General features: G+C 49.4%; 1 protein-coding gene across 1 annotated transcript; it reads left to right on the top strand.

Annotated features, from left to right (window-relative positions):
- Positions 1-424: 424 nt before the first annotated feature.
- Positions 425-14,152, top strand: MYL4 (myosin light chain 4). Its single transcript, XM_060290422.1, has 8 exons — positions 425-447; positions 2,824-2,980; positions 6,060-6,087; positions 10,699-10,848; positions 12,305-12,478; positions 12,964-13,041; positions 13,588-13,632; positions 14,059-14,152. The coding sequence occupies exons 2-7, from the start codon at positions 2,858-2,860 to the stop codon at positions 13,614-13,616; spliced, it is 582 nt and encodes a 193-aa protein (XP_060146405.1). The 5' UTR covers positions 425-447; positions 2,824-2,857; the 3' UTR covers positions 13,617-13,632; positions 14,059-14,152.
- Positions 14,153-14,959: the final 807 nt, after the last annotated feature.

The raw sequence follows: 14,959 nt of genomic DNA, 5'->3' as shown, positions 1-14,959 counted from the left end.
AGGAGAAAGAAGAAAGAAAGAAAAAGAAAAGAAATGAAAAGACAGAGTTACAACTGCCTGTCTTTTGGGGATCATATTTCTTCATAGAATGATTAGAATACCTTGTTTTTCTATTCAACATCTCATTCACTGGTTGTTTTTGAACTTTTAAATCATGGAACTATTTCCTACGAAATGACCATGGGACCTCCAGTATATAAAACACCTAGGAGTGGTGCTGTTTGAAGTGGCAGGGGATGGGAGAGCCCCAAGACCTGGCCCCTCTGTGTCCCTGACAGCCAGAAGCAAGCTAAGGAAGACGTAAGTGTCTGTCGAACACATTGAAAGCTCCTGACTATCTCTCACTTTAGAGATGAGGAAGCTGGGGCCCAGAGAGGGGAAGCGTCTTGACGTTCAGGACTAGTAGCGTCTGGCTCTTGCAGCTTCTGGCCTGCAGCTCTCTGCAGTGTGAGTATCTCTGCACCTAGTCCAGGAAGGGGATGCGGGTGGGGGTAGAGAAAGAGGAGAGGCGGGGCTTCCTCTTTTCCTCCTTCCTCATGACCAACAAACTGAGCTCCCAAGCCCCTTGGGGAAGGAGGTAGTCAGGGAGAGAACAGCCGGGGAATACTGAAGGGTGCAAGCAGAGGCACGCGGGAGCGCGGAGACGAGGAGTCGGAGGGAAGAGAAGGCTGGAGAGGGGAAGGGGGGAGGGGAAAAGAGCGAAGGAGCTGCCGGACCAGCGCAGGACCGGGACTGGCCTAGGGTTTGCTTCCTGGTCTTGCTCTAGGGTACCCTTGGGCAAGACCTGCCCCCCTTTCCTGCCTCAGTTTTCTTTGAAGGCTTCTCTGCTCACCGGCGGTGAGAGCACGTGCAGGGTACAGGAGCGGCAGGGTGGTGTAGGAGCACCGCACATGAGCAGCCGGGCTTAGCTGGCAAAGCTCCGCCTGTGAAGAACTGAATGTCTCGCCGTAGCTCCGAAGTCTCCTGGGACTTAGATTCCTCACCTGTCACTCCAGACGGGATGAGACGATCTCTAAGGGACCTTTTGCCTCTGAAAGATGTGGGACCTGGAGCCTGTGCTTAGGGAACCCAGAGAATGGGCAGATGTGGGCTCCAGGGCACCAGGCGTTATGTGGTCTAGCAATCTTGTTTTCTTTGTTTGTTTGTTTTTAATGTATATTTTTAGTCTTTATTGACTTTGTTACAATATTGCTTCTGTTTTATGTTTTGTTTTTTTTGGCTGCGAGGCATGTGGGATCTTAGTTCGCCCACCAGGGATGGAACCCTGCACTCCCTGCATTGGAAGGTGAAGTCTTAACCACTGGACGGCCAGGGAAGTCCCTAGCAATCTTGCTTTATGGGAGAGGAAACTGAACCTAGAAAGGCAAAGTGACTTTTCTGCTTCTCTCAGCTTTATTTCTCTTCATCCTCTGAAATGTAGAGCCATACAATTCAGTTCAAAGCAAGTCTGTGCAGTGGATAAGCTTTTTGTTGTTTTTCTGAACAATTTTTTTTGACTTTCAACTTTTTTTTTTAAAATAAAAACAGTACATGCTCGTTGTAAAGACTTCCGTTAATACAGGAAGTGAAAAAAGTAAAAACTGCAAATTGCTGTCATCCTCCTGTCCTTACCCTTTGAGTCCTTAGGGGTGTCTCCTGTTAACATTTTAGTGGTATTCATCCTGACCTATCTGATGAACCCACAAATATATATGTGTCCCCCCCCATAGGATTATAATATCAATGATTCAGGCACAAACTTTAGAATCAGACATACCTGGGTTCTAATCCCAGTTTATAGCTAATTAGCTGAGTGGCCTTGTTACTTGGCCAGTTTTAGTCTCAGTCTCCTCATGTGTAAAATGGGAGTAATAATATCTACTTATAGGACTGCAGTGAAGATTTAAGGAGGTTTTGTATGAATAGCACTCAGCTACCAGTGCCCGATACACAGTAAGTACTACACACACACACACACACACACACACACACACACACACACACACACACACACACACACACACAAACACGGGGCACAGAATGTGTTAGAGGTACAGTATATAAAAACGAGACCCCAGTTTCCTTACCTTCAGTCTCATCGACTTTCAGCCAACCTCTCTGCTTCTCACCCTGGCTCCACAGCACAAGTTATGTGCTCAATATTTGTTGAATGGATGATTGAAGTTGTGGGGTGGACCCAGGGATTTGAGGTCTGTGGAGTTCCTGGGGAGCCTGCTCTGGGAAACGCAGGGTTTCACCCGGTAGATTGGGAGGGTGTGGGACAGTGTGAGTTGGCCGGACCAGCTGGTGCTTCAGGGCGCCAGGCCAGAGAGTTGAACCTCAGGGCAGAGCTGAGGCCCCAGAGTGGCTCTCAGCTTAAAGGATCTTGGCTTAAAAGGAATGTGCAGTGGGCTGCCTCTGTTCAGGAGGGACTAAAAAAAGCCTCACCCTCCCCTGGGCTTTGTGTGAGGGTTATCAACTGCTCAAGTCAGCTCATCTCTCTGGCTGGACTCTGGCATTTTTGAGAGGGTCTGTTTCCCTGGCCCCTCTGGGTGTCCACCGATTGGCAGGAAGGGGTCAGCCTGACCCACAGGTGGAGGTCGTGAGGAGTGTGAGGTGTGGGGGGAGGGGGAGGGGGAGGGGGGCTGGTAGCCCCAAACCTGGTGACAATGCACAGTTGTCAGCTGTACCCTGCTGGTGTTTCTTCCTTTTATAGTCAGCAGCAGTTGCTCTTGCGATCACCCAGCCCCTCCGTGGGGGCTCCTGCCCAGGATAAAAAGGGCAGGAGGCAGCCCAGTCTCCCGTCTCAGCTCCTGGGCGCCGCATCTCTCGATTCCTTCCTAGGTCCCACCTCTGTGGAAGAGCCCAACGAGACAACATGCCTCCCAAGAAGCCTGAGCCTAAGAAGGAAGCGCCCAAGGCAGCCTCAGCCCCAGCCCCGGCCTCGGCCCCACCTCCCGAGCCTCCCAAGGAACCTGCCTTTGATCCCAAGAGTGTAAAGGTAAGTGAGCCTCAGCCACTGGGATGGGGGTGGGGATGACATTCAGAACGCTCTTTGCTCTGGAGCTCAGAAATCTACTTCACGGGGGCTGGACCGGGGTGAGGGCTGCAGTGTCCATCCCCCGCTCAGGGTCCCATGGGGCATGGAGCAGGTGTTGGGGCTGGTGAGGGCTATTTTAGATTGCAGGCTTTTCCCCTCAAGAACAGGTTTCTGCTCTGTCTGAGGAAGCCCTGCTCTGTCATCCCAAATTTGCCCAGCAAAGTCGGGAATGGCAGGGCGGTACGACCAACCAACCATCTAAACTTTCTTTAAGGCACTGTGGGGACCACCATAGTGAAGTAAAAAAGACTGTGTGATATCTTATGGAGAACAGACACAGAATGATAACTTCCAGTGTAACTTGGAGTAGGTGATAGAAAGAGCGAGGGAGCACTGCTCCCTGGGTGCTGGGGTCTGGGAAAGGCTTCACATGCAAAGACTCTTGCACTGGGTGGGTGGTGAGGGCAGGGAGGCCCTAGATAAGATGAGAAGAGCCTGCTTCTCTCTCCTCTTCCCCACCCCGGTGGACCCCTCCTTCTGTGCCCTTAGCCTGGGCTCCTATCTGGAGCACGCAGTGGCCTAGCCTAGCCCAGGCCGAGACCCTCCCTCTAACCTGGTGTAGGAGCTGGGCCAGACTCCCTCTGCCGCCATAGCCCTATTCCCTCTCTGCCCCACCACGCTCCCCTCACCCTGAAAGGCTCCTCTCCTTGGAGCTGGTGTAGACCCTGCCTGCTGACTCAGTCATTTTAGGCCTCCCAGCTATCTGGCCCAGCTGCTTAAGGAATGGCACGGGGAGGGGATGGGCCAATGAAGGAGGGGGTCAGAGGCCTCTGGAGACTGAAGCAGTTTTAAGCTTTGGCACCAGAATGTAAGAGGTCAAGTGGCTACTGGTATGAAGGGCTATTAATAGCAGGTTGGGAGTGGTGGGCTCTTGGGTATATCAGCCTCAGGGCAGGGCTGGGGGTGGTGAGGAATCAGATCAAAATTAGAACTCAGGACCTGCTTCTGTGACAAAGAGGAAGAGAAACTAGCCCCCAGAGCTCTAACTGGATGACCCTCCCTGGCCCTCTCAGGATACTTCCTAGTACCCACAGCCCTGGGAGACCCTGCCACTGTGCCCAGAACCCTGGGGTTGATCTATGGTAGTCCCTACAAGGGGCGGAAGTTAAGCAGAACTGGCTTGGCCAAGAGATGGGACACTCTGGGGAAACTGAGGCACAGGGTAAGACCTTGAAAGTACCTGAAGGTTTTCTAGGTCATACATCGCTCCCTCTCTGGACAAAGCCTAGCAAGAAAAGCTGACAATCTCCCCCTTCAGGAAACCTGGATTTCTGAGTTGTTCTGATAACGCACTGTTCCCGTGGGACAGCCTAGACTGGACAAGAGCTGCCTAGTGCTATCATCCGAGTCCCTTCTCTTGGGCCTATCACTTCCCTCCATGCACCCACCTTCCCCAGTTTCTCACATCTGGTTGCAATTCTCTTTTCCATGCCTGGATTTTGTAGTTCTGGGGGTTGTTGAAATTGCTTTAAAGCGGAAAAAAAAATTAGGTATTTTTCATGAAGACTATTTTCACTATTATTATACTTTACCCAGTTCCTTTGCTTAGAAGATTCTTTGCTCAAAAATAGAGCAAAAGTGGCTTCCCTGATGGTGCAGTGGTTGGGAGTCCGCCTGCCGATGCAGGGGACACGGGTTCGTGTCCCAGTCCGGGAAGATCCCACATGCCGCGGAGCGGCTGGGCCCGTGAGCCATGGCCGCTGAGCCTGCGCGTCCGGAGCCTGTGCTCCGCAACGGGAGAGGCCACAACAGTGAGAGGCCCGCGTACCGCAAAAAAAATAAATAAATAAAAATAAAGCAAAAGTAAACTTAAGCCCAATGTGTGTGGTTATGACCATATATTCAGATGTTATGTCGTTATACTAATTTCTCTTACACATTTAATCCTGGGGCTTAAATCATCGCAAAGTAAGGCAAACTGCACCGTTCCCCAGAGGGTTCCTTCAAAGCATCCTTTACCCCATTTAGAGGGTTTCTTTAACTTTCTGACCCATTCCTGGGTACAGCTAGCTCTCTTCCCAACACGGTGTAACCCCTCTTCTGCTCTCCTAGCTCGTTCCAGCCACCTCCAGTGGTCCTCATTAACAAGGTCAGACTTGGATGGGCACAGAGCAGCAGAATCAGGACTGGGAATGGTGGCACACAGAGAAGATGCTCCAGGATTGGTTACCACCACCAGCGGAGAGGGGATTTTAGGGGGTGGTGGTGGTAGATAAGGACCATGAAGTAACATGCAAGATCCTAAGTTAAAATAATGACTAATGCTTGTTCATTGTCATTCATCTTCAGAGCCTTCCACCTTCTTCTTCTGTACTCAGATTTGAATTTAGGGGGGAAAACCCAAAATTTACTCCTCTCAACAAATATATTTTGAGTGCCTACTCTATGCCAGGCATTTTCTGGCAAATCCCCTGCCCTGCTGGGACCCTGGCTTCAAGGAATCACAGTACACATAAAGGCATGACAGGAAAACAGTTAGGAAGCATCCAGGGCCCGCCTGAGAGGGATGTGTGCCGAAGGAGAGGCTGGGATGGAAGGGGTGAGGGAAGGCTCTGTTGAAGGAGGTGGGTTGAAAGCCAGCATCAAGTAGAAAGGGGAGAGACTGAAGGGGTGGATGCGAAGGCTGTTTACAGCCGCTGGGACGGAATTTACATTCGACCCAAAGGAATTATAATAGGGAGTCAGTGTGGGTTCTAGAGTTATTCAGAGTGTTTCTCTTTCCCTCTCATTTGGAGCCATCACTTAACAAGTGGTGCTGAGAGAGCTCTGGAGGCTGCATTATTTGACAGCCTGTCAATTGCGGCCCAGTTGTCAGGAGGCCGGTCGGTGTTTGACTCTCAGCCCGTAGTCTCCTTCCGTCCTCATCAGTGTCTGCTGGAGGTGACCCGATTGCTGCGGAAGCCGCTTCTGCTTCCTTTGGAAGGCCTTAGCAGTCCCAGTGCTAAGGAGTCCCCTCACTCCTCTGTGTTTCTCTCCACAGATAGACTTCACTGCTGACCAGATCGAAGGTGAGTACTAGCGACCCCACCTATCCCATCACACTCTCTCTGTTGCGCTTCCTGGGGAGGAGTTGTTGTCACCACCATAATAGTAATCATCACCATCACCACCCTCATAATCACCACCATCACAACCACCATCATCACTGTCACCACCATCACAATCACCACCATCACTATCAACATCATCATCTTCATCATTGCAAACCCGTATCTGAGTCAGGGTACACAAAGGCGTGACTGGAAAACAGTTACGCAAAATAGCAAGTATAGGTGTGTTCTCTGCTCACTTTCACCTACTACGTGTTATTACTTAAGCACTTTACGTGGATTAGTTTATTTAATTCTCACCGCAACCCTGTGAGGTAGGGACTGTCACCACCCCACTTTACAGGTGATAAAACTGAGGCACAGAGAGGTTGGGTGGCTTGCCCAGTCTCACACAGACAGTTGGTGGTGGAGCCAGGATTCTAACTCAGGCAATCTGATTCCAGACTTGAGTTCTGAACTACTCTGCCAGACTGCCTGGAACATAATAGATGCACAGCAAAAATGCCTTTTTTCCCTCCACTCTATAATCTCCTATCCAAGATATTTAGAAGTCCTCATTTCTGGTTTGTTATTGGAAAGCCCTCCTCAGGTTACCAGCTCCCTCTCCCTGCATCCTGAAGTCTGCCAAGATGCTCACCCGCTAATGGTGGCAGGACCAGCGGTGACTTGAGGGTGCCTTAGTCCACCTGTGATCTCCATCAGCCCTTCTCCGTCTTTGATGAAGACAATTTGTTTTCTCAACTTAATATAAGTATTCTTAAGTGTAGCTTCAAGACAAGCCTCGAGACCTCCCGCCCTCCAACTTAATTGTTGCCCCTCAGCCCTCTTCTGTAGGAGTCTGGTGTTTTGAGGATGAAATATTTCATCAAGTGATATCTGCTTTACAGCTGGGATCCACCTTCATTGCAACTTATCCCTTTGTTTCCCCCACCAAATGCCTCCTGGACATAAAATCATAGGAATTGAAAGGGACCTTGAAAGGTCACCTGATTCAACCCCTTGATTTTAAGCACAGACTATACGTTAAAAATCAAACGAATCCATGAACATGGTAAAAAAAAAATCATATACTACTTAAAAATAAAGAAAATTAAAAATATCTATTTTCCCCTTGCTTTCCTCTCATACTGATCCCCTCTCCCCAAAACAATCATTGTCAATAGGTCTGTGTATCCTTTGATTAAAAAACATATAATGTTATACCAGTATGTATGTATGTATGTGTAAAGTTTATACAAATTGAGTCATGTGGTGCATACTGTCCTGCATCTTTTATTTAATATATATTTGGGTTGAACAATGTATAACATAGTACATATTATTTAATAATATATTTAAATATCTTTTTATATTTAACACCAACAGTTCTACCTCATTCTTTTAAACAGTTATATAGATTCTCACACACGGATGCACCTTTTAATCCAATCAGGCCCACATTGATAGACCTTCAGGTTGTTTCCAGTTGGGGTAGATAATGCTTTCCCCAGGGGATCTTCCTAGCAATGAGTCAAAGGATATGTGCATTTTAATAGTTACTGCCAAGTTTCCCTCCAAAAAAGTGATGCCAGTTACCCACCAATAGGGCATGAGAGATGGCAGATGCATTTTGAAACAAGTGAACCGAGTCCAACTCCATTTTTGCAATACCCTGTGGACAGTCACTTTCCATCAATAGTTTGGAGCACTGTGAAATTCTTAAAATAAATTTTAATGCATTTTAGTTAAATATATATATATACTCAGTGTATATACAAACACAGTGGTACCCATGAGGACTAGAAAATCAACTAATGATAAAAAATTTTCATTTCCCAAATGGGAATCCTGGTCAAAGCCAACTGAGACAGCTGGTTGCCTCTTTTCTCTGTGAAGATATTCAGGGCTGGGGCCTAACTCATTCCAGCCTTTCATCCCTCTGACTTTGAAGGCATCGTTCCTTAGGTTGGATTGGAATTGTTTTTGCTTTAATTTTATTCCTATCTCTTCATTTGCTCTTTGGTGAAACTGAAGATGGTTTTCTCCTGTTTTGCTTGGAAAACGTTATCTGCAACCAGGAGACTTTGAAATTAGCCCTAAATCTGCCACTATTGGCCATGAGACTTGGAGCAAGTCACTTCTTTAAAGCTGGATTTTCTTATCTGCAAAGTGAGGGTATTTGGTTCTTTTCAATTCAGAAATTCTGTGACTCTCTTCAGCATCTTCTAGATACCCTCCATCTATTTGAAGACAGTTATCAAATCCCTTCCTGGCTTTATGATCTCCAGGTGATATGGCTCCAATTTCTTTTATTTATTTATTTATTTTCTCATAGAAATTAGTTTCTAAGTCCTGACTTCCTTCTCTGGCCCATATTTCCATATCCTTCTGGAAAGGGATCACCACCATTGTTCACTGCTCTAGCAGGCAGCTCCCTACTACAGATCTTTCAGAAGTTTCTTCTGGGACAATGAACTTCATCTCTCATATACCTCGAGATCACACTGGGCTTGTTTTTCCTCCTAGTAGCTATCCTAGACTTCAGTGTTTGGTTTTTATGTGCATACCAGCCTTCCCAGTGGTCTGGAACATTAGCTGGTGCAGCAGGCCTCTTCCTCCTCCTCCTCCTCCTCACTTGGTTTCCTTAATAGTTGGCTGGAAGTCACATCTGCAGTGGCCTATAAATGAGGATGATAATAGCTATAGCATAAAGTCTTTGTAAAGATGAACGGGATAATTCATGCAAAGTTATCAGCTCAGAGCCTGGCCCACAGTAAGTGCTCAAATCATAGGTCATTACTCCTGTTATTTCCCCCCTGTTCCATCCTTCTATTAAATATCATTCTTCTTTTAAGTGGAGACTCCTACTTTTATTAAGTTTGCCCTCACTCTTCTGAATGAATTAGAAGATCAAAAAGTCTGAGTTCAGATTCAACTGCCATATTTATTGAACAATGAATTTGTGCCAGAAGCCACGCTAATTGCTTTAAAAGTTCAAAAAAAATTAAATGGTTCTAACAAAGCTGTGAGGTCAGTGCTATTCCTTTTGACAGAGGACAAAGTTCAGTGAGGTTATGTGACTTGGCCAAGATCACACAGTTAAGTGGTAAAATTGGGATTAACCTCAGTAAGAGATTACTAACAGCATTGTTGGAGAATTTACTCTGTGTTAAGACACAGAGTTAAAGTTTTATGCGCACACTATTGTATTTTATTTGAATGTAATTTAAGGACCCTATGAGGTAGGTGCCATTTATAGAAGAAAAGAGGTTTATAGAGGTTAAATATTTACTTGCCCAAGGTCACACAGCTACTAAGCAATGGAAACAGAATTTGAACTCAATTAGTTAGTAATTTGAAAGACAGGCAGCTTTATATCTTTGAAATTCATACAAAGCCTAATAAAGAGTGGCAGGTAAATGTCTTGGGGAACCTGCTTTGATATGTGGAATGATTTGTGAATAATCCGTATGCAGCATCAAAGGAAATAAGTGTTTCTAAAGTGCTTAGAGAGGATTAAAAGCAGCTTTTCTCCTAAGTAGTTCACACATTCTTCTTAGGTTTATATTGTTAATCTGCTTAGTAAACCGTTTTGTCGCCGGTAGCATAAGGTAATTTCAATGCCATACCCAGTCCATATTATCCCCAGTGACGAGTTGGTTGAATCCAAATTGATTAGGAATTAAGGTTCTTTGCAAAGGGCCCAGGAGTGCCTTCATTCAGCCTTGCCCCTTGGACACCTGCCCTGGAACCTTCTTCTGGGAGTCTGGCTCCAGAACTAGGAAATATAATAATAACCACCATGTGTTGATTCCCTTACCACATGCTAGACACCACGCTTGGAGTGCTTTGTAATCCCCCCAGCAGCCCACACAGGTGGACACTGTATCCTTACTTAGAGCTAAGAAACAGAGGGCCCGTGGGAGTTAGGAGTTTGGCCGAGGCCACCTGCGGGTCAGTGGTAGAGCTGAGGCGGGCTGACTGTTTCCACCAGGTCACCTTGTCCAGCCTGGGAGCCCCCTCTCAGCCTGGAACAGGCAGTACTGATATTAGCTGACTTCTGAACAGGTCTTGTCACTTTGCAAAGTGCTTCCACACACTGCCACCTCCTTTGACACTCGTAGTAACAGGGAGGGGAGGGTGGGGTGGAGCCTTACTTTCTGCGCGTGCGCAAAGAAAGTGAGACCCAGCCCGGTGCTGCTTGGCAGAGCGAAGAGGAGAACCCAGGAATCCTGACTCCTCAGCCAGTGCCCTTTTCACTTCCCTGCCTCTTTCAACAGTCAGCCACCTCACCTGCAAAGGGAAGGATGGGTGGGTGGGAGGGGCGGGGGCAGGGGAGACTTCAAATGATGTGACAAGTGATCGATGGAAGAGATCCCAGGCCCAGCGCTGGAACAGGTCGTGGGGCTCCAGCATGCTTCTTTAGTTGTCAGAAGATGGGGTGGGGATGGGTTACAGGGAGCGGCTGGGATGATGGCTGCAGGGAAATACTGAAATATTTTCTCAACCACAGCGCGGGTGGAGACTGATCAGCCCCAAACCACCGCCTTCGCTTGGCCCCGGGGGCTGCAGCCAGTCTTTTCTCTGCAGAGTTCAAAGAGGCCTTTTCATTGTTTGACCGGACCCCGACTGGAGAGCTGAAGATCACCTACGGGCAGTGCGGGGACGTGCTGCGGGCCCTGGGCCAGAACCCCACCAACGCCGAGGTGCTGCGCGTCCTGGGCAAGCCCAAGCCGGAAGGTCAGCGTGGGCCTCGTGGTGTCTCCCGCCGCCCCTGGGGCTCTCTCCCTTCAAGACAAACCTACCCTCCCCAGGTTACCCTCCTCCCATTGCTAGAATTACCTGGAAGCGCCTGGCACTTAGTTGACCCTCTCTCTTGGGCTTGTTCTTGTTTTCCCCGTGAGGGTGGGAGCTCCTGGGGAGCAGGAACGACATTCTGCTTCTTTAGTGTCTTCCTGTGACACCGAGGGTGCCGGGGACATGGGGCAGGGAAGCTTGGAGGGAAGCTGATAACTGAGCAGCGCCCCCCCCTTCCCCACCAGCAAATTGTGGTCGAGGTGTCACCGCGCTGAGCTGTCCTCCTTCTAATGATGGTTAGATCACTGAGGACTGCAAATTATTCATTTAATATAAATTACAGCAGACTCAAGATTAACTCTATAATGATGCTTCTTTCACTCGTTTGTATTTGATAGATTTTGGTGAATGAGAGTTTAGAATGTGGTGCAAGTGGCAACATTTGTGAATGTCACCTGTCACCATGGCAGTCAAGTTGACAGCTGCCCTAACACACATGTCCTTCTGAGAGGACGGGGCCAGGCAGACCTGGGCAGGGGCCCGCAGCCAGGGTGGACCATCTCTGGAGGCTTCCTGGGGCCCATGTTGGCTCTACCCCCTTCCTTGGTTTGGCCCCTTCCCCTCCTGCTCTTGCTGGTGAAGACACTGGTTGGGGGTGAAGGATGTGGGCCAGAAGGACCAGAGGAAGGAGTCTACCGGTGTCAGTAGGGCTTCTCAGAGGTAGAAAGATATCTGGGCACTTCCATTGTAGGAGGTTCCTGGGTTATAAAAGAAAGCAATGCCAACATTTGGAGGTATTCAAAAATGGTTTACCTCTATTAAATTAAAGCTTTTAACACATGACAATGTGGGAGAAGGGTGCTAGTCACACAAGAATCACACATTTTACTGGTTAGTAGTAAATTGATTCAGAGTTGCTCCAGGCACTGTTGGTCTAGTGATGGGACCCAAATTTGGAGTTATGCAAAATTTTCTTTTTGAAATTTTGTCAGTTTACCCTTGTGACTGGGAGTCTGTCACGTGTCAGAAGTCTAAGTTGTGAATGTGAGGCCTGCGCTGTGTGGCCCTTGGTGTCCCTCAAATCCTACTGCTGCCACCTCAGCTCCCTGCCCTGCTGGCCACCTGGAGCTCAGAGGTCTGGGTGGAGTCACGGTCCCTCTTCCCTCCTGCCCTAGTCCTTTCACTGAGAAGAGTGCCCAGAGTCAGCTCCTGCCTGGCTCCCAGGCCTCTGAGCCCTCCAGGATTGCTGACGGGGTGCCCCACCCAGAAGTGGCGGCGGCTGAGCTCTGGGTGCTGCCAGGGGCGGGCTAGCCTGGCAGAGCCAGGTGAGACCCATCCTGACCCTCTGCTCCCTCGAGCTCACGTCGAATTCCCTTTCCTTCCCTGTCCCCGCCGCAAGAGATGAACACCAAGATGCTGGACTTTGAGACGTTCCTGCCCATCCTGCAGCATATCTCCCGCAACAAGGAGCAGGGCACCTACGAGGATTTCGTGGAGGGGCTGCGCGTGTTTGATAAGGAGAGCAACGGCACGGTCATGGGCGCCGAGCTTCGCCACGTCCTCGCCACCCTGGGTATGCCAGCTGGGCAGAGGTGGAGCCCAAGGGCAGGGGGAAGAGAGGCGTGGGAAGTGACCAAGTGGCATATGTTGGGAAGACATGGGGGTCCCTGCGTCCTGAGGATCACATCCTGATCCAGGCCTGTCTTGCTTCCCCAGCTGGATTTGCTCAGCAGGGTGGGAAGGAGAGGAGAGCAGGTTGGCCGAGCGGGGGTGAGGCCTGAGAGGTGGGACCCAGGGCTCCTGTCCTTGTCTTTGCCTCAGTCACTGGGGCCCTGGTCTGCTCACCCACTGGTGGCTGTAGCCAGAGGGAGAGACCTTGGGGACTAGGAAGGACCTTAAGACCCTTGGCTCCACCCTCCAAAGCCTCTGGGGGAGCTTTGGTATGGCCACTTCCTACACCCAGGAAGTCTTGAGCCATCAGACTCAAGGGGGTGCTTGGGTTTGGCCTGTGCCTCCTTTGCCCATCTGTAATTAAGTGCCCACTGTCTCCCGCCCCAGGAGAGAAGATGACTGAGGCTGAAGTGGAGCAGCTGTTAGCAGGGCAGGAGGATGCCAATGGCTGCATCAATTACGAAGGTATCGGCTCATGCTGCACTTCCCCGGTTGCGCAGGGCTGGGCTGGGCTGCAGAACAGAGCAGATGCAGGGGCTAGGGAGCATGCACACCCCTGGGGCTTTGGTGAGCTCCCAGTGGACATTGTTCTTTTTCTTTCCTGGGAGTGAACATCACAGTGTAATGAAAGGGGCATGGATTTCGGAGATAGCTCTGTGATATACCAGCTGTGTGACCTTGAGCAAGTCACTTACCTTCTCCGAGCCTTGGTTTTCTCATCTGAGCAATGGGGTGATGCTGGCCCCTGTCCCAAGTTTGCGGGGATTGGCAGAGATAATGTAGCTCATTTCATCTGTGTCAAGTACCAGCACAGAGAATGGACACAGAGCAGTGGTTATGTCTCTTCCTTCCTTCTACCTTCTCCCCATCAACCCTAAATGGGGGAAAGAATCATGCTCTGAAGAAAGGGTATTGGGAAGGTTTGAGGTCAGGCGGTATAGAGCAGGGAGAAGAGGTTTAAGGGGCTGAGAGGGGCCAAGTGCAGTGGCTGATTTCCGTCTTCCTTCCCAGCCTTTGTCAAGCACATCATGTCTGGGTGAAGCAGACCCCTCCAGGGTGAGTGCAGCCTCTCCTTCGGGGTCCCTCTGGGGCCCCACAGGGCACTGCAGGGGGCGGAGAACAGCCTGGCCCCGCCCATCAGTCCCCTGCCCTCTAAGTGCTCCTGTCACCTCCTGCTCTGCCCCCTGCCCTCCCTGGTCTTTGCACCTAACCTTGACCTTCATCAGTCACATCCTTCTGCCTCTTCTGGGGTCTCTCAAGGCAAGACCATTCCCTCAGGAGGGGCCTCCTGTATAGGCTCCTGTGTGTGAGGAGCCAGGTACCAGGTGCCCTTGACCCTGTTCCTCTTTTCTCCCTTCCCTGACCACCCCCTGCGCCCTCCTGCCCAGGCTTGGTGCCGTCCTGGTAGGGGTGGGGTCTGTGATCAGGGGCTGGGGTATGGAGAGTGAGGTAGAGTCCTGTACATCTAGTGCTTTCTTTCAGGTACCTGGCCCATGGCCTTAGCCCAGGTGAGTTAACGAGAGGCCCAGAGTGACTGAGCTGGAGTTGGAGTCCTGGACTCTCCACTGCACCGCAGCCCCGAGGACCTCATGGGCCCATAGCCGTCCCCGTAAATAAACAGCTCCGGCAAGGTTGTGCCGAGTTCCCTGATTCCAACCAGTCTCTGAGTTGCTTTTTTAAATGAATTAACTAGTTGAGTTGGGTTTTTGTGAGTGTGTGTGATAATGTCACCTGAGGCCTCATGCATATTCCTCAGAGAAATAAGCAGTAACTGGGAGCTGGGGGACAAGGGCCAGAGCCCAGAGATCTAGAAACATGAGGGCCAGACCATGCGCAGAGAGCTCAGGAAGGGCCTGCATTTGAGGAGCTGTAATCAGGAGTTTCATTTCCTTCCAAGGCTCACTCTCCACCTTATGTCCCGTCCAGGTGACAAATAGGAAGAAGCCACCTGCTTCTTCTTTTTAAAAAAATTGTGGTTAGCAGGGGGAAGGGTTGGGGGGAGGGATAGTTGAGTTTGGGATTGACATGTACACAATACCGTACTTAAAATGGATAACTAGGGACTTACCTGGAGGTCCAGTGGTTAAGACTCTGCCCTTCCACTGCAAGGGGTGCGGGTTCGATCCCTAGTGAACTAGGATATTCTGCATACCGTGCAGCTCAGCCAAAAAAAAAAAAAAAAAAGAATAACCAACAAGGACCTACTGTACAGCACAGGGAACTCTGCTCAATATTATATAACAGCTTAAATGGGAAAAGAGTTTGAAAAAGAATAGATACACGTGTATGTATAACAGAATCACTTTGCTGTACACCTGAAACTAACACAATATTGTTAATCAACTATACTCCGATATAAAATAAAAAGTTTTTTTTAAAAAAG

Source organism: Globicephala melas, chromosome 20 (assembly GCF_963455315.2).
Source record: "Globicephala melas chromosome 20, mGloMel1.2, whole genome shotgun sequence".
Taxonomy (NCBI): domain Eukaryota; kingdom Metazoa; phylum Chordata; class Mammalia; order Artiodactyla; family Delphinidae; genus Globicephala; species Globicephala melas.
This window is presented reverse-complemented; position numbering and strand designations above follow the sequence as displayed.

Excerpts from the sequence above, each read along its gene's own strand:
- MYL4 (XM_060290422.1), top strand. The coding sequence starts at position 2,858 with ATGCCTCCCAAGAAGCCTGAGCCTAAGAAGGAAGCGCCCAAGGCAGCC. Across the intron at positions 10,849-12,304 it reads GGGCAAGCCCAAGCCGGAAG|AGATGAACACCAAGATGCTG; the intron begins GTCAGCGTGGGC and ends CCCCGCCGCAAG. Across the intron at positions 12,479-12,963 it reads CCACGTCCTCGCCACCCTGG|GAGAGAAGATGACTGAGGCT; the intron begins GTATGCCAGCTG and ends CTCCCGCCCCAG.